General features: G+C 34.7%; 1 protein-coding gene across 4 annotated transcripts in view; it reads left to right on the top strand.

Annotated features, from left to right (window-relative positions):
* Nucleotides 1–27,502, top strand: part of TIAM2 (TIAM Rac1 associated GEF 2) — a 278,343-nt gene that overhangs the window by 225,789 nt on the left and 25,052 nt on the right. For all 4 annotated transcript variants that reach the window (XM_031937584.1, XM_012549423.3, XM_031937585.1 and 1 more), the window contains one exon: nt 21,057–21,242. In XM_031937584.1, the coding sequence (XP_031793444.1) occupies nt 21,057–21,242 (186 nt within the window). The remainder of the gene's footprint in view (nt 1–21,056; nt 21,243–27,502) is intronic.

The raw sequence follows: 27,502 nt of genomic DNA, 5'->3' as shown, positions 1-27,502 counted from the left end.
ATATGGAGTTAGGTTGAGTCTACTTGAGGTTGTGCAGTTGAGTCGTTAGGGTATTGGCACTGCCATCTCTTGCCTGGATTTCTATAATAATCTTCTTCTTCTTCTTTTTTTTTTTTAAAGTATCTCCTCTCTCCAGTCCATCTTCTATATCCATGGTTCTCAAATTGTGATGGTCCAGGGATCAAAGTGGGAGGTGAGGGATTCTCTAATACCCTCTCAGGAGGTCCAAAATTATTTTCCAAATAATAATAAGATGTTTCAATTTCTAGTATGGTAAATATTAATTGATAATGAAGAAGGGACCCAAAAACGTTAAAACTCTTTGAAGGAGAAAATCTTCAACTCTGCCTCAGTGAGGGACCCCACCTGAGGGAAACAAGACAAACAGTTTCATTCTGTTATCTAGGTGGGGTTAATTCAGTCCTGAGCTAAAAGAATTCCAACCCTATTCAATTAAAGAAACTCATTCAATTCTACTCAAACTCCAGCTCAAGCTGAAAGCCAACTTGGGACTTCACCCACGAGCCCCCTTCAGCTTGTAGCCAAAGCTCTTATTATAAAAGAGCTAATCTAAAATCCTCTCTTTGCAGAGATTCTAAATATGCCATGCTATGCCATGCTAGACTATGCCATTCTATGCCAAGGAAACCTCTGCCCACTGGAATAATATTCTTTTCCAGTGCTACCCTCTCTTTACCCTTGCCTATTTCCCTAACCAGACTTTATGCCTCTCTGTCAGGATTTCTAACCTTACTTCCCAATCCCTATAATAAACCTCTTTTATCAATCTAGGTTTTTGGGTTTGTAAATTCCTTTACAGAGAATCTCTGCACTGCCAAAAGGGAGTTCCCCCAAACTCCTTATCCTTGTGCCAAATCCCAAGAGGTTACAGGGGAGCCAAACCTCTCCATTTGGTTTCCTGAACCCCAAACCTGACACTAGACTTTACCTTAACTCTCTGACCACCAAAAAACCTAATCTCATTTTGGTTCCCTAAATCTAGACCTTATCATTTGGTTCCCTACTAAAGGGAACCCCAAAACCTAAACCTTATCATATTTTTGGTTCCCATACCGGGAGCTCCCAAAACTAGACTTCATCTCATCAAGATAACCCATATAAACAAAAGCTCTTTGGTGGAGTCCCCAATGATTTTTAAGACTCTAAAGGATTTCTGAAACCCAAGTTGAGAACTACTGCCCTATACATGAGTTAATTTGATATTCTCAAATCTTGTGATTTGACCATGTCATAAAGCCCCAATGTGGTCCAGTTGCCTTTAACATAAAATATAAAACATCTTGAATTTCATAAGAGCATAGTTATAGAGCTGGAAGGGACCCAAGGAGCCATCTGGGTCCCTCATTTTGTAGATGAGGAAGTTGAAGCTCATGGAAGTGAAGTGAATTATATACCATGAGGCAGGCGGAAAGAATTTAAAGTGGGGATTTGAACAGTGCTCCAGACTCCAATTCAGCTTATTTCACATCACTCTCCTTTGTGTATTCTACAATCCAATCAAACAAGTCTGTTTGTTCTCCATATACAATATTTCTTCTCCCATCTGCAAGTCTTTGCAAAGGCTACCCATCTTCTTCTCCACTCGGTTTTGTAGAACCTCTAGATTTCTTTAAGGTCCAGCTCATGTGTCCCTTCCTAGTTGAACTTTATCCTGTTTCTCCAGTTGCTTGTACCTTCTCTTTTGGAAATCACTTAGTATTTACTTTGTTTATATTTGAATACTTGTAAATGATAGCTAGTATCACATAGCATTTTAAAATTTGTGAAACACTATACACAGTTACCTCATTTGATCCTCACAACTCTTTGAGGTAGAGGCTATTTATTATCTGCATTTTGCAGATGAGAAAGCTGAATAGGTAAAAACTAAATATTTCTTTTCATTCTAAAGAGGGCTGAGCTCTCTTATACTGAACTTTTAACATATCGTATCTATTTGTTGGGTAAATTAAGCCTCTGCTGAACTTCATTATAGAAATAAAAACTTCACAAGACAAGAAGTTTTCCCCCAAAGGAGACTATCCTAAAAACCTATAAAGCTTTCTGTAGGACCCCTCAGACAGAAGGGTCACAAAACTATTAAATGTCTGAGTCATATTTGAAGGTAGATCTTTTTGCTATGACCCGGCCCAGTAATATATCCACTGAACCATCTACCTTCCTCTGTGTTAGATGCAGCGAACATAAGAAAAAATGATAACATCTCCACTTTCGACTGGGGAGAAAATAGTATGAACACAATAAATGCAAAATGCTTGCTTATTAAAAAGAGATAAGTAAGGTCATATAGCCAAACTAGAACAGGAAGTCTAGTCTATGTCTGATTGCAAGGGGACCCCTAATTGGCTTGAGGGTCTAGTTACAATAGGTCTGTATCTTTTATTTTTGTGTAGGTAGAGGATAAGATTATTTTTGTGAGCCAGAATTCAACCTCTACTTTTGGTTCTTTTTAATAAATAAAACATGTTTTTAAAAATACATTTTAGCTAAAATGCATAAATTAAAAAGTGTCATAATAAAAAGAAAATTTCAAAGTTCTGTGATTCTGCTGTAACCAGTTCTGTGATTCTGTTGTAACCATTTAATCCTTTGAAAGCTGAGGATGATTTCTGACAGGATTCTGATTATAACATTGGCTCTCAGCCAGTCTACAAACCCTTATTTGGTGCCTGCTATGTGCCAGGCACTATCAGAAAGTCCTAGGGAAAACTATATAGGTTTTTAGAGTAGTCTCCTTTTGTGGAGTAACTTCTTCTGTGAAGGTGGTTTTTTAAAATTTTCTATAATAAAGTTCAGCAGAGGCTTAGTTTAACCCAACAGATAGATAAGATGTTAAAAGTTCAGGACAAGAGAACTCAGCCCTCTTTAAATTGAAACTGTCAACTGAAAATGGAAGAATAGTGTTGTGTAAGGAAAAAAAAAAGTGCTTTGAATCAAGAAACTTGGGTTCAAATTTTAGCTCTGACTCTTTAATTTGAACCCAAGGTGTATGTATGGTGGAAAGCTAGGCAGTATAGTGGATAGAGTGCTGGGCCTAGAGTTAGAAAGACATCTTCCTTAGTTCAAATCTGCCCTCAGGCACTATTAGACACTATGCTGGGCAAGTCACTTAACTCTGTTTGTCTCGGTTTTCTAATCTTTAAAATGAGTTCAAAAAGGAAATAGTGAGCTTGTATCTTTGCCAAGAAAACCTCAAACGGTATCATGAAGAGTTTGACATGATCAAAAGGACTGACAAAAACAAGGTGTAAGACTCAGTGGCTTCATCAGAATGGGGTGCATTTGCATCCCTAGTGTGAAGGACATAATGGATACTTCATAAATGCCTATTGATAATTCTACTTTCTTTACATAATAGTCGTGAAAAAGGTGTTCTAGGAATCTTAAAGGGCCTGCTTTAAGGGGAAGTTGCTGTTATTTCTCAAACAAGAGTTGCTCAGTCATTTATTATCAGTTTCTCTTTTACCCTGCTACTTTTCTGCTCCTAATGTGCTTTTATAATGTTGGATACCCTTTCAAAGCCATTTCCTAGCATAAATATGTTTATGTTGAAATAAGATTGTTTAACACTCCCACATCGAAAGGAACAACTACAAAAAAAAAAAGGCTACAGAGAATCTTTGTCAATGTAGTCACTGCAGGTGTTGGCTTATCAGGGGGGAAAAGGAAAAGACATTCTCAGTTTGTTACTGAGGGTGTGTTTTCTTTGGCATGTTTTTTTGGGAAGGGCAAAAGTACCAGCTTTCAAAAGTAGTAAGTTTAGCCAGAAGAGTAAATCAGTGACTTGTTCCCACCATTTAATTTACATTTAATGTAGCTGTAGACCCATCTCTTTTTATAAAAATTAGAGATGGTTAAATACATAATGTTTCATATATATAATCTCTAGGCTCTGGCAGTGTGGCTAATACTTTCTATTCTTAGTACTTTGATTCTTGTATCTGTTGACAATAGCCCTCTTTGGTTCCTGAGTGACATCTTACATTTCTATCAGGAAATAGATTTCCTTAGTTGAAGCTTGTCAACTTAATCTTGAGGAGTTTGTGGTGATAGTATTATAAATCTGGAGCTTTAAGATTTTAGAGGCTAGTCTAGTCCAGTCCTCTCATTTTATAGATGAGGAAACTCAGGCCTCAAGATGTTAATTTAATTTCCCTGAGTCATACAAATGATAATTTTCAGGGGTGGAATTTGTACCCAGGTTCTTGATTCCAGAATCAATAATATTCTCTTTTATCATATAAACAAGTTATCTGCAGCTATTAATACAGGATCCAAAGAGCAATAGAGATGAACTGCAGAAAGGGATGGATGTGAGGAAAATGGAAGCATCTTGATGTCATGGAGATAGCACTCCATGAGGAGTTAGCAGATTTGGATACAAGTTCTAGCTATGCCATTTAGCAGTTGTGTGAACTTGCAGTTTTAGATAGCATTCCCAGAGCAAAGAACAACACTAGCGCTACAGAGAAGCAGAGAGACTCTTAGAACTATTTTTGAAATAGTAACACAAAAATCTTGAAACTTGGGATAGTTCTCCTTCTACCCTGGGATTAAATCAAACTTTAATATAAAGTTAAAAGTTAAGAAATAGGCTAGAAAATGAGCAAACAACAACAACAACAAAAGAATTTGACCATAAAAAGGCATTTGGTCACAGGAACGATCAAGATACAAACTCAGAAGACAATAGTGTCAAAACAGCTCTAAGGACAGCCTCAAAGAAAAAAGTGAATTGGATATAAGTCCAACAAGAATTACTGAAAGAGCTAAAAAAGGATTTTGAAAAATCAAAAAGATAGAGGAAAAATAGGGGAAAGAAATGAAAGTGATGCAAGAAGATTATTTAAAAGAGAGTCAACAACTTAGTAAAAGAGTAACAAAAAATTTTAAAGAAAATATCACCTTAAGAAACAAAATTGGCCAAATGGTAAAAGGAAAAAAGGGGGGAGGCACAAATGAAGCTTATGAAGTAAAAAAAAAAAAAAAAAAAAAAAGCATAATTGGGCAAGTGGAAGTTGATGACTCTATAAGACTTCAAGAAACAAAAAAAAATTCAAAAAGAAAAAACATGAGTAAATGTGAAATGTCTCCTCAGAAAAACTATTAACCTGAACAATAAATATTGGAGAAATAATTTTAGAACTTTTGAACTATCTGAAAACCATAATTTTTTAAAAAAATTCAAACATGGGACAGCTGGATGACACAGTAGATAGAGTACCAGTCCTGAAGTCAGGAGGACCTGAGTTCAAACTTAGTCTCAGATACTTAACATTTCCTAGCTGTGTGACCCTGGGCAAGTCACTTAATCCCAATTGCCTCAGCAAAAAAAAAAAAAAAAATTCAAACATTATATTCTAAGAAAATATAAAAGAAAACTGCCTTGATATCCCAGAACCAGAGAGTAAAATAGAAATACAAAGAATCTACCAATCACTTCCTGAAAGAGATCCTCAAAGGAAAACTACCAGGAATATTATAACCAAATTCCAGAGTTCCCAAGTCAAAATAAAAATATCACAGGCAGCCAGAAAGAATTCAAATATTGTAGAGCCACAGTTAGAATAATTATAAGATTTAGCAGTTTCCATATTAAAGGAGTAAAGAACTTGGAATATTATATTCTAGAAGGCAAAGGAGTTAGAATTATAACAAAAATCACCTCCTCAGCAAAACTGAATATAATTCTTCATGGATAAAACTAAAAATTTAATGAAATCAAGACTTTCGAGCATTTCTGTTGAGAAGAGCTGAATAGAAATTTTAACTTTCAAATATGATTCAAGTGTTAAATAAAAAAAGATTCATTAAGATGAAATTGTTTACATTCCTATTGGGGAAGTCAATACTTATAACTCTTAAGAGCTTTATCATTTAAAGGGCAGTTAGGAGTATAAATAGAGAGGGAGCATAGGTGTGAATTGATGATGAGGACATGATTTAAAAAATGAAGAGATGAGAAAGAGGGAAGTAAGAGAAAGACTTACTCCAAGAAGTAGGACGGGAGTCATAGAATGGGGAAATTATCTTACATAAAAGAAAAATGAAGGAATTCTCATAGACAATGAAAAAACATATTTAAATGATATGCTATACTTAGAGAATCCTAGAAAACCAACTAAAGACTGATATAATTAACAGCTTAAGTAAAGTTGCAGGATATTAAAAAAAAAACATAAATCATTAGCCCTAATATATATCACTAACAAAACTCAGCAGTAAGAGATAGTGAAATTCCATTTAAAATAATTGCAGATATTACAAAATACTTGGGATTCTACCTCCCAAGACAAACCTATGAACTATATAAACACAATTACAAAATACTTTTCACAGAAATAAAGTAAAATCTAAATAGGTGGAGAAATATTAATTGCTCAAGGGTAGGCCAAGTCAATATAAATAAATGACAATTCTGCCTAAATTAATTTACTTATTCAGTGCCATGCTAATCATACCATGAAACAAATATTTCATAGACAGCTAGAAAAAAATGACGGAATTCATCTGGAAGAACAAAAGGTCAAGAATATCAAGGGAATCAATGAAAAAAATATGTGAAGGAAGATGGCCTAGCCATACCAGATATCAAATTGTATCATAAAATAGTAATCATCAAAACAATCTGGTGCTGGCTAAGAAATAGAGTACTAGATATGTGGAATATATTAGGTATGCACTACACTATAAGAAACAATGATAATGATCTCATATTTGATATATGCAAAGATCCATACTTTGGGATCAAGAAGTTACTATTTAACAAAAATTGTTGGGGAAAGGGAAAAGGGAAACTAGACTTCGACTAACACCTTTTGCCAAGATAAAGTCAAAATGGGTACATAAGCAAATTAGGGGAGCATGAAATATTTTAAGAGTCAGCTTTATAGAAAAGAGAAGAGTTTATGACCAAATAAGAGATAGAGAACATTATGGGATGTAAAATATGAGTCATTTCTTGATTGATAAATGAACAGGCAGTTTTCTGAAGAAGAAATCAAATGAAAAAAAATTCTCCAAGTCCCTATTGATTAGAGAAATGCAAATTAAAATAGCTTTGAGATACCACTTCACAACTGTTGGATTGGCTAATATTATCAGAAAAGAAAAAATGACCCATGTTGGACAGGAAATGGAAACATTTAAACACTAATGCATTGTTAGTGGAATTATGAACTGATCCAACCATTCTGGAGAGCAATCTAGAACTAAGTCTAAAGAGCTATGCTCTTTAGCGGTAAGCTCTTTGACCAGCAATACTACTACAGGCTATGTATCTAAAAGAATAAAAAAAGAAGAAGAAAATGACCTAAATATATATAAATATTTATAGCCTTTCTTTTTGTGGTGACAAAGAAATGAAAATTGAGAGGAAGTCTATCAGTTGGGGAATGGCTGGAAAAGCTATTGTGGTGGAGTAGTATTATTCTATAAAAAATGATGGGCAAAATGCTTTCAGAAAAATCTGGGAAGACTTATATGAACTGATGCAAAGCGAAGTCAGCAAAACAGGAGAATATTTTATACAGCAGCAATAATATTGTATGATGATTAGGAATGAGTGACTTAGTTGTTCTCCACAATACAATGATCGAATACAGTTCTGAAGGATTTAAGATTAAAAATCCTGCCCACCTTCAGAGAAAGAACTGATGAAGTCTGAATGCAGATTGATGCATACTTTTTAACTTTATTTTTCTAGGACTTTTTTGGGTCTGTTTTCTTTTGTGACATTGTTAATATGAAAATAATGTTTTGATGACTATACATATATAACCTATAACAAATTATTTGTTTCCTCAAGGACAATGGGAGAGCACCTAGAACTTAAAAATTTAAAAAAAAATGAATGTTAAAGATTTTTTACATATAATTACAAAAAAATTTAAACATACCCCCCAATAGGGGAAAAATTGTACACCAGGAATAGCACATGCATTTTCTCATCTGAACAAAATATGCTTTTAAAACCAAAGGTCCGGGGCAGCTAGGTGGGTGCAGTGGATAGAGCAGCAGCCCTGAAGTCAGGAGGACCTGAGTTCAAATCTGGATTCAGATACTTAACATTTCTTAGCTATGTGACCCTGGGCAAATCACCCCCAGGTTGCCTTCAGCCAAAAACAAACAAATAAATAAATAAAACCAAAGGTGCTATAAGCACATGGGATTAGAAGTAGTTCCTGGGAGGAGTAATCTTGAGCAAATTTCAATAAAGTTACTTTGAAATAATCATTATTTTATTAGAAAGAAACAGACATTTGTACAGCTATACTAGAATGCATTTTGCTCTGTCTTTGGTAATGAGAGATACTTCTATTTTAATCTTGAATTCTAAACTCTGCCTTTTAAGTAAGGAAATTGAACAGAAGGAGAGAAACAAGAAAATGCAAAAATGGCCTTACTTCACCTCCTGTTTAACACCTGGCCTCCCCTACTACAAATAAGATGCTTAGTACAAAAGGAGGCACTGTCCCCCTGAGTCAGTTCAGTAGCTTATAATCTGCTGAGTAGAGTAAAATCAAGACTGAATTTTTAGTAACTTTTGTGGTATCATGGCTACTGAAAACTCTTTTTGTGCATTTTTAAAAAATGAAGTAGGTTGTTGCCATAGCAACATATTAATGAAGCATTACCTGTACCTTCCTGCAAATGGTTCTGACTCACTTTTGAAAGTGGTGTGTAGTGCAGTGAAAACCTATATATTACACATACTACACATAAGGTCATTAATAATTTCTGCCATCATATAGAGAAGATGCTCTAAAGTAATTGTTGGCTCTCTATTGACCACCAAATAAGAATAGATTCCTTATTTTGTCATTCAAGGACTTCTGGAGTTTGGCTCCAATGTCATTTTATGGATTTCTTGGTACATTGTGTAGTTGCCAAACTAGATTGACGACTTTTTCTAAAGTCCCTTTCTGCCTTCCCCCTGCTTTTGCATCTACATTATATTCCTGTATGCCTACAGCAAATTTCTTCTCCCTGTCACCAGTGTTTTATGTTGAAATCCTTCTCTGCCTTTGGAAACCAAATCTGATATCAATTCCTCTTTGATAAGTTCACTCATCTCTCCAGGTAGAAGTATTATTGTCCTTGAATCTTCCCTATCATTATCTCTCCTAGTTCATTGTAATTCATTCACATTTATGAACTTAATGCATACTATCTCCCTTCACACACTTATTCCCAAGACTACATATTTTTTGAAAGCAGGGACTCATTCATTTTTGTATGGACAATGTTACACATTTAATATATAGCCATTGGATTGAATCAAAATAGTGAAAAATTGAATATACCTCCTGCTAAGCAGTTAAAAGCAAACTTTCAAGAAATCTTGTTTTAATCAGTACTTCAAAGTATCCTCTTCAGGTGATACTTTAAGATATTTCATATATGATGGCATTCTACCAGAGATCTGGAGTTCAGAGACATTGTAACTGATATGATGATGATTATATAATGGAGTATTGCTATGAATTTGCATTTTCCTGTCATAATACTATCCATTACTGAAATGAAATGCAACTATCCATTACTTGAAATGAGTGGTAAAAAAAAAAAAGAAAAAAGAAATGATCTGGGCTGTAGTAACTACTTCTCACTAAGCTTTAGGTAACTGGCATGTTGTAGGTAAATAACCAGTGGATATTTTCACAAAGGATATATGCCTACTCTTAAAGCTTATGAAAGGTCTTTTTTTTTTCTTTTCTTTCACAGAAGAATGATTTCTATAAGGAATCTAATTTGAAATAAGATTACTTTTATACTCACAGTTTACATCCCACAATAGGCAACCTTGGAGACAGATTTGGTGAAAATAATTAAAGATAGCTAAAAATCAGATTATAAGGTCTCTACTGCCTTAATACTGCTACTTTTGGTTCTATTCATATTACTACAGGCCTGGTTCTCCAAGCTTCAGTAATGACCTGTGGCCATGGTACTTTTGAGATCCATTAGACTATGTCTGAAGAAGTCAGAATGGAGAAGGGAGGCTGAACTATAACTGCAAATTCATTCTCTCCCTTCTTTGAAGAAATTAGGAAACTGGGAATGAAATTTTGTATATATTGGCAGACTCAGTTGATATGTTAGTTTTTTGTAGAATACCACCCTTCCTTCTTATAATTTAATTTAAGGGAAAATTTTTTTATTAAAGCTTTTTATTTATAAAACATATGCATGGATAATTTTTCAACATTGACTCTTACAAAGCCTCTGTTCCAAATTATCCCCTCCTTCTCTCCAACCCATCTCAGATGGCAGGCAGTCCAATATATGTTAAATGTGTTAAAATATGTGTTAAATCCAATATATGATTACATATTTATACAATTATCTTGCTGCACAAGAAAAATCAGATCAATATGGAAAAAACTGGGAAAGAAAACAAAATGCAAGCAAACACCACCACAAAGAGGGTGAATGCTATGTTGTAGTCTACACTCAGCTTCCACAATCCTCTGAGTATAGATGGCTCTCTTCATCACTGAGCAATTGGAACTGGTTTGAATCATCTCATTGTTTAAGAGAGCCATGTTCATCAGAATTGATCATCGTATAGTCTTGTTGTTTCCTTGTATAAAGATCTCATGGAGACTTACACGAACTGATGCTGAGTGAAACAAGCAGGGCCAAGAGATCATTATATACTTCAACAACAATACTATATGATGCTCAGTTCTCATGGACGGACGTGGCCATCCTCAGCAATGAGATCAACCAAATCATTTCCAATGCAGCAGTAATGAACTGAACCAGCTACGCCCAGAGAAAGAACTCTGGGAGATGACTAAGAACCATTACATTGAATTCCCAATCCCTATATTTATGCCCACCTGCATTTTTGATTTCCTTCACAAGCTAATTGTACAGTATTTCAGAGTCCGATTCTTTTTGTACAGCAAAATAACGGTTTGGTCATGTATACTTATTGTGTATCTAATTTATATTTTAATATATTTAACATCTACTGGTCATCCTGCCATCTGGGGGAGGGGGTGGGGGAAAGAGGGGAAAAACTGGAACAAGAGGTTTGGCAATTGTCAATGCTATAAAGTTACCCATACATATAACCTATAAATAAAAGGCTATTAAATTAAAAAAAAAAAAAAGATCTCATGGTTCTGCTCATTTCACTTAGCATCAGTTCATGTAAGTCTCTCCAAGCTTCTCTGAAATCATCCTGCTGGTCGTTTCTTACAGAAAAATAATATTCCATAACATTCATATACCATAACTTATTCAGCCATTCTTTAATAGATGGGCATCCACTCAGTTTCCAGTTTTTTGCCAGTACAAAAAGGGCTGACACAAACATTTTTGCACATATGGGTCCTTTCCCCTCCTTTAAGATCTCTTTGGGATAGAGGCCCAGTGGAAACATTACTGGGTCCAAAGGTATGCACAGTTTGATAGCTTTTTTTTAGCGCAGTTCCAGATTGCTCTCCAGAATGATTGCATCCATTCAAGGGAAAACTATTTTGGGGGGATATTTGAGGAAAAGGAGAATATACTTGGAAGTAAAGGTGACTTAAAATTAAAAGTAATTTGAGAATAATGTAAAATAGAAAATAAGAGGAGGTGAAAATCTAGAAAACTTTGATTGTGTGCTATCCTTGGAGCAGATTGGATTTTATTATATCCATAAAAAAAACAATAATGGTTGTTTCTTTTAATTAACCCTTTCAGGGAAGATACTTAACTTCTCTGTTGGGCTTCAAGATTTTTACTTTGCATAACAAGGCATGACAACTAATTCAAACCGCTTTAGAGATGATTCATTAAGTTGATGTGTTGTTCCAAGTAAAACTAGGGTAAGCTAGATTATGTCATAGTTGAGAGAAGGGATGTTATGCAATCTTTAAATAACCTGACTTTTTATAGGGATATTGGGAAGATGTTTTCTTCTGCTAAACAACTCACTTTTTGGAACAGTTAACTGGCTCTGTTTTTTTTCTCTAGAAGAAGAGGCATTGTTAGTTAAACTGTAATTAAATTATTTATTTATTTGGTAATGCAGACTCCTTATGTTTCTTATACAAAAACAACTATTTTAAGTATATTGTAAATGGTGTGTAAATAATACAACCAATAGATAATCCAAATTTAATTGAATATTTGGATTTGAGAAACAGAAATATACAGAGATCATTTTTTCATTTTTCTAGTGTTGAAGCATTTGTAAAGATAACACTACATATTTGTAGTGGTCTCTACAATGCCTTTCTATAGTTTTATTTTTTTTAATGATTTTTTTTTTTTTTTTTTTGCTGAGGCAGCTGGAGTTAAGTGAATTGCCCAGGGTCACACAGCCAGGAAGTATTAAGTGTCTGAGATCAGATTTGAACTCCGGTCCTCCTGACTTCAGGACTGGTGCACTATCCACTACACCACCTAGCTGCCCCTTCTATAGATTTCTAAAGAAGAAAAGTAGCAGTACTGTGCTACTTTTTTCCATTTGGAAATGCTACTTTTTTCCATTTGGAATTTCCATTGGAAATGCTTCCCACAGTACCAGCATCATGAAAATTTGTTGAGGTTCACCTACATACATATACATGTAGAGAATTTAGAGCAGAGAGGCATCTAGTTAAACCTGTACCAGAACAAGAACCCTTTATATATAATAATCTGGCAAATGACCATCCAGGTTCTAGGTGATAATCCATAGTGAAGAGGAGCTTACTACTTACTGAGAAATCCATTCTACTTATGGTTACTCCTGATTGTTATGGGATTTTCCACTACATTTTTGCATTTATCTATTATACTAGTAGTCTCTTTGAGAAAGCCAATAGCCCATTCTTGATGAAGCTACCTTGGCTTTTAGCAATCACTGTCTTCCTTTCTAAATAATATATCCTAAAAGTTTATAAGAAATGTGGGTTAAACTCATCAGCCCATAGTTTAGACTATACTATGTTAACTTTGAGGGGAAGGAGGACAATATTTACCTATCTCTAGTCCTATCTCATTTCCATTTCTTAGTGTTTCAGTAAGTACAGCTGCTGTTTCTTTCAATCTCTGGAAGGTGGTTCATTCAGAACTGGTAACTTGAATTCATTTGAGGGCAGCTAGGCAAACCCTCTTGCCATATTTAGCTTAAAAATAGTCATAATTTTAAATGAGAGAGGTTATGGATTATAGTAGTTCATTTGACAGATGGATATGTCCATGATTATAAAAAAAATTTACCCTTAATTATCACAAGTAACTTCTGGTTGTCAGCATGGAAAATCTCTTGAACTCAGGAGTTCTGAACTACAGTGGCTATGCTGATTGATTGGCCATACTAAATTTGGCATCTATAGTTAGCCCCCAGGTATGGCATGGAGAGAAAAAAGAAGCTACCAAGTTATCAAAGGAAAGAGTAAAATTGCTCAAGTAGGAAATAGAGTAGATTTTAGTACTTCCTATGGGAATCTTAGTGGGAAAGGTCCCTTTCCAAGTCAGGTAAGATGGAGAGATTGTATTTCTTTGTCCTTCCTAAATGACTTCTTTTCCCTGAGGCTGGCCTGCTCCATTTTAAATGAGGAACATATAACTGTAGATACATAATGGTATTTTGGGGAGTTTTGAGAAAATAAAATGCAAGCAAACAACAACAACAAAAAGGGAAAATACTATGGTTGTGATCCACACTCAGTTCCCACAGTCCTCTCTCTGGATGTAGATGGCTCTCTTCATCATAAGATTACTGGAACTGGCCTGAATCATCTCATTGTTGAAAAGAACCACGTCCATCAGAATTGATCATCATATAATCTTGTTGTTGCTGTGTAGAATGACCTCTGGGATCTAGTCATTTCACTTAGCATCAGTTCATGTAACTCTCTATATTCATTTATTTACCATTCATATACCATAACTTATTCAGCCATTCTCCCTCTAATGGGCATCCATTCAGTTTCTGGTTTCTTGCCACTACAAAAAGGGCTGCCACAAACATCTAAAAGCATTTTTAAACCCTGAAGTATGGCAGACATGTCAACTGCTACTATCACCAGTCCTTACCATCACTACTATCTTAATTATTTTTTAAACATTAATATTTTCTAAACTTTTAAAAAACATTTTAGCTAAGTCTTCTTTTGGTTGGAAATATTTTCTAAGTCTGAAATAGAATAAGTGGATTCCTTATACCAGAATGGAATTGACAGTACTCAGTATCCCTAAATGAGTGACAACGCCATAAACTAAAATATAATTATCAGATGCCAATTGAATTCAACATCTGACAAGGAAAGGAATAACTCTTATAAAACCAGAATATTTCACAAAGCAGCCATAAAAATCTCAGGGATAGTATTTAAATGGTTCTATTTAGGTAATATATTCTTCTTTCAAGTGATTTTATTTGGGTTTTAAAAGTTATTGAGAATACAAAAAGCTTCAGATTATGATGTTGAGTGTAGGCAAAACAAAAAAAAACCCTGTTATTTTCAAGACAGAAGTTTTCTTTATTCAATCTAAAAGAAGGCCGTTAAAATTTTCAGATTGAAAAGTAATAGCATATATTTAAGGATAGGAAGTCATATTAGTGACTCAGAGAATGGTTTGCTATAGACAAGATCTTATCTAACTTGAGCAGAGAATCTAAGAGAAGGCACATAGTTATACTAAATTGTTTTCTTGTGCTTAATTACTTTGGGCTCCCTGCAAATGGAGACATTTATAGCTACAATATAAAAAAATTGAATGTATTCATACTTTGATTTTTAAAGAAGGAAGTAGTCCCTTAGAGCTAAGTGTGAGATTCTGTTTTTAAATAGGATCTTTTTGTTGTTGGTAAGAATTTGTCTTAGAATAGCTTTTAATTTTTTTTGCCAATATCCATATTTTTGTCAATATCCATATTTTTCAACAAGGAATTTTTTAAAGCCTTACATTGTTTTTTAAATATATGTATGTACATATATTCCTATATATGGTATTTGTTTTGAGCTCTTAGAAAAGTTATAGATAAGCCTAAAGTTTTTAATGCTTACCATTAAATAGGAAAGCAGATAATTGAAGTAATTACTTAGCAATATCCAAATTAAAACTTAATTAAAAAAAAAAGAAAAGTATTTGAAGAGTGTAAATTCTCTTCATTATGCACATTCATATAATTAGGCCATTTGAGTTTCTCATGTAAGTCTAGCACTTACATTCTGAACATCTGGCATTTGCTTTTATAGAACTACTTTAACGGAGAGGTAGGTGTAAGATAGACATAAACTTTTCAAATAGTCATGGATCCTATAGTCCCACAAAGAATTAATACCAAAAGAATATATGACTAATGGAAAAATGGACATATTATTTCCTAACTCTGTACATAGAAGCCATTAATAAATGCTGGATGTTGTGGTTAAAATTGTTGGTATTGCAACAAACCAGAACCAGAAGCAAAATCCTAACACCATAGTTCAAATGTAATACCATAAATTTTGGATCAATGAAGATATATTGAGTTAGTCAACAAAGGAAATCTCCACACCACAGGCAGACTCAAACTGCTACCCGGTCATTTTATCTTGTGTTTATCTCAATTTCCATTGGCACTAGGGGAATCTTGAGCATTTCATAATAATATCACACTTCAAGATTTAAAAGGTATGTTCTCTGATGCAATCTTAGAAGGCAAGATTTTGCTAGAATTATTTCCATTTTGTTGTTAAGAAAACTGAGTTTTGGGTAAAGTGATGTACTTAAGCCTGTACTTCCCTTAAAAATTCAAGCCTCAACACTCTCCCAAAACTGTCTTGACTCTAGATCTACTTCCCTTTCCCTGTGCCATCCTGGTTCTGATTAGGAAGTCACTTTGGAGTAGTATCCAGGTGTAGTGTCCCTGAATTGCTTCTAAGAAGCCTTGTAGATGTAGATGCAGCCCTGGGAATGCTGCAAAGGTTCTAGGTATTGCTTTCTCAGCTCTTTTTGAGGGGCTTTTTTGACCAAGAACTTCAGCATGTACCCACATTTTAGTCAATATACCTTGCTTCTTTCTCATCTATGATATCATTGTCCTCTTCAAGAACAAAGGACAAACAACAGAAGATAATATAACATTTTTTGTTTGAAAGAATTGTGGTGGCTTATTCTTACAAATAGTTTCCCTGTTTTTTTAATAGAACCACTTATGGAGTGAATAGGGCAAATATTATTATACCCATTTCACAAATGAATAAAATGAGACCTTTGGAAGTTGAGTGACTTACTTGAGATATTAAAAAGAGTTGGTTAAAAGACTGGGACTAAATACTAAATGACTCTTTCAATTAAACTGCTTGATGGAAAAACATTTTTCTTTTTGATTATGTGTAACCTATTCAACTCAAACTCATAAAGCCATGGGATTTAGAGCTGAAAGACACCTCATATTCCTCTAGTTTAACATACTCATTTTATATATGAGGTTACTGAGACCAAGAGTGCCTAAATGATTTTTATAAGGCCATGCATAATTTTAAATATATAAATATACAACCTTCCTTAAATTTCTTTAAGTATCTTATCTGAATTTGTCCTTAAATTTTCCAGAAGTTTTATATTAATTTTAGTAAGAACTGATACTTCTTAATGTATTCCAGGCAGTAAACCACCATAGAACAATTTCTATTTCTAGTCTATGCTTTCCCAACATACAATGTGAAATCCTCAAATTTTTTCTAATACTCAGACCAAGCAAGATTTTAAACATGCAAGTTTCATCTCTACCTCTGACTTGTGTGAAAAAGTAAATTTTTAGTGGGGAAAAATGTTTACTAGTATCATTTTGTAAGTTAACCTAGCCCCAAAAGTTTTTAAAATGAAAAAATCTAATTTTACGAAATGGCAAGATGTTTTATTTTTAAAATCTTGCTATTTTAACACTGGATTGTTAGGTGTGATTTTTGACATCCAGCATGGCAAAGCTGTAATCTAACCAGATGCCATTTAACTTATGGTGCATTTTGTTAGTTTATGCAGTATATATGATGCTTAATATAGATTCCACAGTCCTGACTCTGTCATTGTTCAGGATTGCATGTAAAATTGTCTTATATAAATTTATGATGCAGTAACCTTTTTAAGAAATTAACATGAATGAGTCTTTGAAAATTAGACTAAATGCTCCTTGAATGCAGGAGCTATGTTGTTTTTATCCCATGTTGTTATTTGTCCTTTGCTTCTGAATAGGATCAATGATGCCTTGTGTTATGCCTTAACATTTAGAGTGAATTGGATTTAAATGAGGCAGCCTCACTCTCTCTTCCAGAGTCATCGAGTTCACCGACAAGCAAACGTCAGAAAGACTGGTGATGGTCTGGGATTCAATGGGTGACCTTGGCATTTTTTGATGTCTCACCAAGCTCTAAGTTCATTCTTCAGCTACTCATGGCCTTCTTTCTTCATGGCCATTGGAACAAATTGTTCTCATCTACTTGTTCCCCCAGGGAAATCTTCACATGCTTATCATAGATCTTCCCCAACTCATTCATGGTTTTGGGACCCTTCAGTTCCTCTCAACCTGGGTTAGCCTGTTTGGTGAAATGGTTTGCCAGGGGATGTGTGGTCACTTCTTGAAGTGAGAGTTGGGTGAATAAGATAGACACCAAAATTGGACGAGAAGCCCTGAAAAGGGCAAGATACTAGAGGTGCTAGTCCAGTGTTTGTCACCTTGATCACCTTGCATAGTATGATGTTAGTTATGAAGGAAGGTGCAAATCCTTGACCAATACTGGAAGAGCCATAAGGAACACCCCCGTTGAACTGCAGATGGGATCATTATGGTGACTGCACTGCTGGCATCTATCAAGATGCCAGAGTTGGTAGTTGTATTATTTATGTCTTACTAAATATGATAGGATAGCATCTTTCCACCAGGATAGCAGCTTAGTTGAAAGAGTGAAAAACTGTGACTCAAAGGCTTGCTTAGTATTTCATTATGTAGTGTCCAAGAAAGAGAACATTCATATCATCTGAATTTACTTAATAACTAGCATAATGTCACAAAGAGGTTCACATGACATGGAAACACTTGGAGTGGTTAGGTGACTGTCCGGTGTTGATAACCTAACAGTGAGCTTCTTTCAGGGTCCATGCTGCACATTCTATCTAGGCATTTTACCCTCTTGAGAACAATTTGTACCTGCTTTCTCTCTTCCTGTCATGTTCATAGAAAAAAAAATCTTTTGACAAATACAACCAAGAACTGGTTTTCCAAGCTGTTCTCTTGGGAGTTTTAAGACAAGGCCAACTGGTTCTATCTTTATTGAAGCTGGTACTTGTAGTGCAAGGATGGAAACTCCTATCTTCCCCATTCAACAAGAGTTTTTAGGTCCTTTACATCTAAGCTTCCAAGGGCAACAACAATTCTGTGCCTCTCAATGTCTCCCCCAGAGCTCTGCATGCAACATATGATTCATTGAGAATCATTGCTTTTCAAATGAATTTGCTGAATTAGAAGCATATTATTTTACATTAAATTTCTTTAGTTGAAGCTTTTGATTGATGCTTTAACTTTGGAATCAAAATGAATGTTCAAACATTCTTAAAGGATGAACATTTTAAGACTGTGTATGATGTTCCTACATAATAGGTATTACATTTCTAGGCTCATTTCTCATTGCGCACACACACACACACACACACACACACACACACACACACACACACAGCCAAACTGTTTTTCTTGCCATTCCCAGTATGTATCATTTTATTCTTTATCTCCATGACTTTGCCCAGTTTGCCCCCTGTGCAGGAAATTCTCTCTTTCACCTGTATTTCTTGGTGTTCCTGGTTCTACTGAAGTCTTACTTAAATACTAAGTTTTACATGAGGACATCATGATTGCTAGTTTCCTATCCCCTACTTCTTGAAATCATTTTGCATTTAATTATATTTATATTTCTGTACAAGTCTTTTATGGTAGAATATAATATCCTTGATTATCTACTTTCCCCAGTGCCTAATACATTTGTTGTTGTTGTTGTTGTTGTTGTTGTCGTCGTCATTGTCGTTGTTAGTTGTTAGTTGTGTCTCACTCTTTATGACTCCATTTGGGGTTTTCTTGGCAAAGATACAGGAGTGTTTTGTTATTTCCTTCCTTCCCCTGTTCATTTTACAAATGAGGAAATGGAGGCAAAATAGGGTGAAGTGACTTGCTCAAAGTCACACAACTAGTAGGTGTCAGAGGCCAGATTTGAACTTCAGAATATTTTCCTGACTCTGGGCCTGACATTATACCCATTACACTGCCTAGCTGTCTTCCTTCCCCCTCAATACATACTAGATGCTTAATAAGCACTTGCTAAATTGAATTACAAATTTGGGCTCTCTCTGTGTATTTGAAGAATAAACCTCAGATCAGCTGGACAATTCCTGTTGGACAATTCTTTTTGCTATTTCATATACATACACACATAATTGCCTCAAAATCTTTGCTTATGTTGCAGTTCTGTTTTGAATACCCCAAATATACTTAGTCCAGAGTATTGTTTTCATTCTTAAAATTCCTATATATTTCTTTTTAGACTTCTACTGGTCTTCAGCATGTCTCATCATAATTTTCTTTTATTGTATTAAAATTTTTAATACAGGGCATATCTCCTTTATTAAATTTAATGTCTTTGAGGTCAGGGACTGTGCCATTTATTTCTTTTATACCTTCCACAGTACTAAGCCCAGGACCAGGCATGCTATAGATGATTAATAAATGCTTCCTGAATTAAAGGGTTGATTCTAAGAATTTAGTATTAAAAAATCTGCAACCAGAAAAATAAAATTTACCCAGAAAACAATGTATGTCAGTATTGTTTTTCTTTGAGGATGCTTTACTTTTATCTGCTGTTGTTTATGTGGGAAGTACTTAGGATCCTAAGGTCAAACAACAATCTTCACAACTTTGTTTTTTCCTTTCCATTTTGCAGAGTCAGCAAGCAAAATGTTTTTGTTAAAAAAAAAAAAGTACAATCAGAGGAAGATAATTAAAAGTTGAGATTCTGCCTTTACTTTAAGAAAGAATAGGTGAATATAATAATGGAAGAGGAAAGGAAAAAATAAACACCTGAAACTGAATACTGTTTAATTATAGTGACCACTCTTAGTTCCAAAAAAAGAGATCTGAAGTCACTTTTCTTTCTTCTTTGTGACAAGGAATGGAGAAAATCACAGTACTGTTAGACTTGGTGGATGTGCATACTTGAGGCAAAGAGGCAAGTTAGAAGGTTGTTGCAATAATTTAGGTCTCAGGTGATAGTGATGAGGGTCTGAATTAAGGTGGGAACTCTTTGAGTAGAGTTAAGTAGTCAGAGGTAGGAAATGTGGTGAAGCAGTGGCAAGATTTGTCAACTGACGAGGCAGATGGGGTGGGAGAAAGTGAGGAGTTAAGAATGATGTCAGGGATGTGAATCTGGGAGACCAATTAGGCTTTCGCTTTGATTAAACCATGCTAGAATATATTTAGAGTGGTCTCAATGTTTTTTCTTGCCTGAATTTGAACATAGGTGAAATACAATATTTGCTTGTCTTTTTAGAAGAGATTTCTCTTTAGAAATCTCTGTAAATATTTGTTCTTAGGGGGCTGGTTAATGGGAAATAGAGTAAATCCTCTCTGCTTTCCATCTTCTACCCCTATATATCTGTCCTCTATATTTTTAATGCAAAGATGCATATGAAAATACATTGGGCCACTAAGGAAAGATACAATGTAAATATTCTATGGTAATATAGGGTGATATTATCATTTGATATCAATGATAGTCAGATCTACAAGGCCTGCCTTTTCCACTGACTAGCTGTGTAAACATGGAGTCATTTGATCCCTGAATCTGTTTCAACATAAGGATAATGATGCTTGTATAACCTAATTCAGTGCCATTGTGGAGAAAATGCTGATGATAAGTCTCTAAAGCATTGTAGAAGTGTGAGCTCTCATGTCAGATAAATATTTTCTTGTGAAGGAATCTTCTGGCAAACTGTGAACACCCTTGTTTTAGTGGATAGAGGTGATAATGGAGAGAAGCAGCTTTCATTTTTTTCCATTTCTTTTTATTCCTCAGAGTGCTGAACAAATCGCTGTGCTGTGTAGGAACTTTAACGAGACTCAGCCAAACTCGGACGGCATGGAAGGACCCAAGGAGGCTCAGGAGCCACCTCCAAGGCCACTGGCTCGGCATCTCTCTGATGCAGATCGACTAAGAAAAGTTATCCAGGAGCTCATGGACACAGAGAAGTCTTATGTCAAGGTAGCAGAAAATAAATCATTGATAGTATGGACTTGTGTGTTTGTGAAGCCTGTATTGTGTCAGGTATACCCACAAAAGATTTGTCCCTTAAATCACAAAATAGACGCCTCTTCCTTGAGACTATGAGAAATTAAGAAAAGGGAAAATTCAGAGATGAAAAAGAGGTACTCTTACTCTGAGGGAAAAATGTTAAATTCCTGTCTCTTTTGGTTTCTAAGGCAATTAAAAAACCACAAGGAATCGGATATACTAATCTATCTTTTGTAATCAGTAGCAAGGGAGGCAACTGTGTTGGTTTAGTAAGGTTTACTTGATGATGGGCAGTTAGCAAACTTTTAACACAAAGAAATCCACTGATACTATTCAATTAAATTAAATTCAGTTTCATTTCACCAGCATATATTAAACCTATTATTGTGCTAGCCATTGAGCTAGGTGCTAATAATAAAATACAAAAAGGAGCCAGTCCATATCTTCAAAAAGCTTATGTTCTATGGGTAGGACAGCTTGGTGACTCAGTATATAGAACACTGAGCTTGGAATCAGGAAGACTTATCTTCCTGAGTTCAAATCTGGTCACAGATACTTTCTAGCTTTGTGACCCTGAACAAGTTACTTAATGTGATGACCGAGTTAATACGCTGGATACCTTAGAATCAGCCAGAGTCAGGATAAGCAAGAGTCCTTAGTCTTTATTCTTGGTCTTTAGAGGTAGGAGTGAACTGGATGGAAGAAGAATCTCCTTGACCTTCCTTCTTTATCTCCCACCCAGAAGTGACCCTGGTTAGTCTTACTTCACCCCCTAGTCTCTCCTACAATTCTCTGTATACACCATTTATCGAGCCAGCATGGGAAGTTGGAAGGGCCATTTTCCAAGTTTATGCTAATAGAATATTATCCAATAGGTAATTAGCCTTAAGTGCTTGAACCTACCTCAGTGCAGCATCCCAAGAGTTTCAGCCCTTTACAACTGAGCTCTGTTTACCTCAGTTCCTTATCTGTAAAATGAGTCAGATAGTGAAAGACAAACCCACTCTAGTATCCTTGCCAAGAAAATCCAATTTGGGATCAGGAAGGGTCCTGGTGTCACTCCAGAGCTCAAGATGCCACTTAGGGCAACTACACAGATGAGCCAGAGCTTGGGTATATTGATTGAACAGAACATGGAAATAGTTTTATATCCAAAGGAGGAGTAAATGCTAAACAAGGTCAAGTGCTAAGAGAATATAATCAGACACCAAGCATCAGACAAGTCTCAAAGTAGGTCCTCAGTTAAGGGAAATTCTGAAAACAAGACCAGCATCCAGGGGACACTGATGTCTGAGCTACTATTTTCAGATGGTTGCAGGTTTTATGGCAGCATGGGTAGAACCCTGGGCTGGAGGAGGGGTTCTCTGGGTCCCACTTTACTTATTTGTGTTTCAAGAAGGTTGAACTTGGTAGGTGATGTCTAGGGTTCTTTTCCCACTTTAACTTTCTCACACTTTTGCTATTATTCTTTTCTTTTTCTCCCTTCTCCCCCCACCCAAAAAAACATCAAAACTTGAAATTGTATTTTCTCTTAGTGTCAGTTTCATTCCAAAAAAAATGATTGACATGTAGCTCAGGGGAATGTTTCTATGGCAGTGCTTGGGTCTCTGGGGAAACAACATGCCTGAGTAACCATTTGTCTGTCTTAGAGCAAAACTAATTGGCCTAGAACTCCATTTTCCATTATATTTATTACCTTGATAGATCGATTGGATAGTGGAAGCAATTATTTAGCACTTGGGGCATCTAATCTTGCTTTCTCGATAGAATTACCTATATTCATTTGCTGCTGCCATATTTCATCCAGGTGGCTCATAACTATTAGATGCTGTTGAGTTAGGCTTAAGAATTTTCTAGTTTTATATGACTGCAAGGTCAACTTGAATTGAGTAGCATAATGGGAATCCAGGGGAGGGTAAAAAACTAATGAAATTTTACATTACATTAATAAAAATATACTCACCACATTAAGAGAGATTATAGTATCCATTCCTGATCAACTCATGCCCACAGTTTTTGGTCCATTTTGGGGTACTCAGAGAAGATTCTGGGAAGATGGTGGAGTAGGTCAGAAAACTTTTGGCTCTCCAAATTTCCTCCACAAAACAAGACAGTACATCATCTGAGAGCAGCAGCTATTGGTACAATCAAGTTGTAGTCCTAAGGTAAGGGGAATGATGCTCCAAATCTCACCATCACAAATGTGGGATGAAGCAGTTGTCTTCCTAAAATAATAAAATAAGACCTCTGGGTTAGACCTAATCTCTAAGGGGAGAAGTTTGGTCTGAGTGAAGTACAAATACCTCTAGGCTGGCTCAGCAGAATCTGCAAACAAGCCCTTGGGGCCAGTCTCTGCCTTAGAAACTTTCATCTTACTGGCAGTATGGGGATCCGATGGCTGAGAAGAAGATTGAAGGACCTAACACTGTTGAGGGATGCCAAGCATAGCTGTGCTGACCCAATGTGTCCCAGATTGTGGCTGATGGGAGAAGGAGCTAGTACACAACTGGAAGGTTCATTGGTGAGGGGCAAGGGACCCTGGTAGCTATGGGCATTTGAAGAAGAGTAGAGTCTTTGGTTTCAGTTTGGTGGCAAAGGGAACAGCTGTAGTTCACAGCTACCAAAGGAATTGGAAGGAGCAAAATCATTTGCAGGACAGTATGGCTAGGGGTCCTAACCAAGGCTTAAGACTGGAGAGAAGAACCCAAGGTTGGACCTCTAGACAGATTCAGAAAATAACAGTAAGAAGGATGTGATGACCAGTCCTGATGGATCAGGCCATCCTCAGCAACGAGATCAACCAAATAATTTCTAATGGAGCAGTAATGAACTGAACTAGCTATACCCAGAAAAAGAACTCTGGGAGATGACTAAAAACCACTACATTGAATTCCCAGTCCCTATATTTATGCACACCTGCATCTTTGATTTCCTTCACAAGCTAATTGTACAATAATTCAGAGTCTGATTCTTTTTGTACAGCAAAATAATGTTGTGGTCATGTATACTTATTGTGTATCTAAGTTATATTTTAATATATTTAACATCTACTGGTCATCCTGCCATTTAGGGAGGGGTGGGGGTGGGTAAGAGGTGAAAAATTGGAACAAGAGGTTTGGCAATTGTTAATGCTGTAAAGTTACCCATGTATATATATCCTGTAAATTAAAGGCTATTAAATTTTAAAAAAAAAAATAATAAAAAAAAAAAAAAAATATATATATTTAAAAAAAAAAAAAAAAAAAAAAATAAAAGAAGGATGTGAGACTTGGAACACAATTTCTCATACATCAGGACTACAACTTGATTGTACTAATATCTGCTAAAAGCAAAATAAAACAAAAAATAAAATTTTAAAAAATAAGTAAGTGAAGGAGAAAGAACCTCACCATAATTGCTATAAAGATAGAGAAGATTTGGATTCAGAAAAAGATAATGGAGCTTAAAAAGCTATGCTTTTTTCAATGAATAGTCAAATGGTACCAAGCACAAAAGGAGTTCTTGGAAGAACTTAAAAAGGACTTTAAAAATCAAAGAAATTATATATCAAATAAAAATCAAATGTCTAAGGAAAAATTAGGAAAAAAATAAGAGCAATCCAAGAAAATCAAGAAAATTATGAAAAGAAAATCAATCAACTAGAAATAGAGAATCAAAATCTTGAGGAAAATAATTCCTTGAAAACTAGAATTAGGCAAGGGGAAGCTAATGATATTCTAAGACACCAAGAAATCAAAATCTAAATTAAAAGAATGAAAAAATGAAAAAATAGAGTGTATTTTTATTAATGTAGTGTAAAATTTCATTAGTTTTTTACCCTCCCCTGGATTCCCATTATGCTACTCAATTCAATTTTCATCAGAAAAACAGTCGATCTGGAGAACAGATCGAAGAGAAAAAATTTAAGAATAGTCTGACTACATGAAAATTATGATTAAAAAAAGAATCTTAATGTAATTACAAGAAATTATCCAGGAAAATTACCCTGATGTTCTAGAACAAAAAGACAAAGTAAAAATAGAAAAAAAAATCTACCAATAACCACTTGAAAGCAATTCCAGGTGGGAAACTTCTAGTGATATCCATAGCCAAATTTCAAAGCTCTCTGGTGATGAGAAAATACTGAAAGCAGCAGTGGATAGAGTACCTGCCCTGAAGTCAGAAGGACCTGAGTTCAAATTTGGTCTCAGATACTTAACATGTCCTAGCTGTGTGACCCTGGGCAAGTCATTTAACCCCAATTGCCTGGGGAGGAGGGTAAGGGGGAATGCTGGAAGCAACAACATGGAGTTACAAAAATGATTTCATAAGACCTAACAGCTACTACATTGAATGACTGTAGGTTTTGGAATACTATATTTCTTAGAGGAAAGGAGCTGGGAGTACAATGAAGGGTAATTTGCTCTGCAAAGTTAAAAATCATCCTAAATGAAAAAAAGATGAATATTTAATGAATTGTAAGACTTTTAGATTTTTATGACAAAACCCTCAGAATTTAAGGGGAAATTAGACTTATAAAAACCAGGAGAAATAGGTAAACATTAATAAAGTTGAATTGTTTACTTTGTATATATGAAAATATTAGTAGTACTGTTATGATTATCTTCATTATTTGGTAGTTTGAAAAAAAAGGTGTAAGCTGAGTTAAGTATTATGGGATTTCTAAAAAAAATCATGTGGGGAGAGACAAAAAGAGCTGATTATCTCATACAAATGAAGCATGAAAGGAAAAACTGATATAAAAGAAGCTAGTAGGGGAGAGGGCAGGTAATTTCATCAGGAATGGGTTAAAGAAGGAATAATATATAAATAGAGAGGGACACTTGGAAGAGTGAAGTAAGATAGTAAAACAGATAAGTGAGAAAGGGTAGGATATATAGGAGAAGAGTGATAGTGAAGAAAAATAGGAAGGAGGAAAATATACAAGTAATTGTAATTTAGAATATGAATGGGATGTATTTACCCATGAAACAGTTTAGATAGATTAAAAATTTGTATTCAACCAATATGTTGCTTTCAGGAAACATTATAAAAATGAGAGATACAAAGAGAAAATAAAGGGTAGAAGTAGAATTTAGTAGATTTAATTAAAAATGAAAAATAAACTATATTATGTGTTAGCAATATTATTCAATGTTGTTTTAGAGTATTTAAATTTACCTAGACAGTATAAAATATCTGAGTATATTCCTGCCAAAACAGACACAGGAAATATATGAACATAAACATAAAACAATTTTATACAAATAAACTCAGATCTAAATAACCAAAGTAATATTTATTCATGGGTAGATTAAGCAAATAAAATTTTTAAATGACTTTTTCCTAACTAATCTACTTTTTCAATGCTATCTCAATTAAATTGCTAAAAAGTGTTTTATTGAGTTATAGAAAATAATAATAAAGTTCATTTAGCAAAACAAGAGGTCAGAAACTTCAAAGAAGGGTGAATAAGTATAAAGGAAGTAGATTCAGCAGTATCAGATCTTAAACTATATTATGAGGCGAGAGCATTGTTAAAGTGTAAAAAGAATTTCAATTATATTAAATTAAAATTTTCTTCTATAAATAAAGTTTCTATAAATAAATATCCAAGAAAAGAAGGAATGCAGAAAAGTGGGGGAGAAAACCTTTTATAGACACTCTCTCAGATAAGATGTGATTGGGTTGTAATGTTGCTGTGGTGTAGGTGTGGTGTGGTGTGGTATAGGAAATTCGCACTGGTTGATTTAGAAAAACACGGAAATACTTGAACTTATGAAGGTAGATGTTATCTACCTTCAGAAAAACAGATGATAGGAGGAAATAAGCATAATAAAGTCTTATATATAAGTATATGAGTATATATGTATATGTTTATATATGTCTGAATATATATATATAGATATAGATATAGATAGATAGATAGAGAGATATAAAATCTCTCTATCTAAATCCATGTAGCCTTCTTTAGGATAGTAGGGAGAGGGAAAGGAAAAAAAAATTAAAACTATACAGCAGAAAACAAAGGAAAATCAAAGAGGAAACAAAGACAAGTTGGGCATCTTTGAAAACAATGTATAGTAATTGTTATAAAAATTTGCTTGAAATGGAAATTTATTGTTTTATTTTGAATTTTCTCTTATGGTCTGCTATGTGCATAGCACTATCGTTATTTTTTTCTTTTATTATTTGTATTTAAGTTTAAAAGTTAAAAATTTCCAAAAATTTTAATTAACAAAAAACATTTT

This window comes from Sarcophilus harrisii, chromosome 4 (genome assembly GCF_902635505.1).
Source record: "Sarcophilus harrisii chromosome 4, mSarHar1.11, whole genome shotgun sequence".
Classification (NCBI taxonomy): domain Eukaryota; kingdom Metazoa; phylum Chordata; class Mammalia; order Dasyuromorphia; family Dasyuridae; genus Sarcophilus; species Sarcophilus harrisii.
Note: the sequence above shows the minus strand (reverse complement) of the source record. Positions and strands in the feature narration are given on the sequence as shown.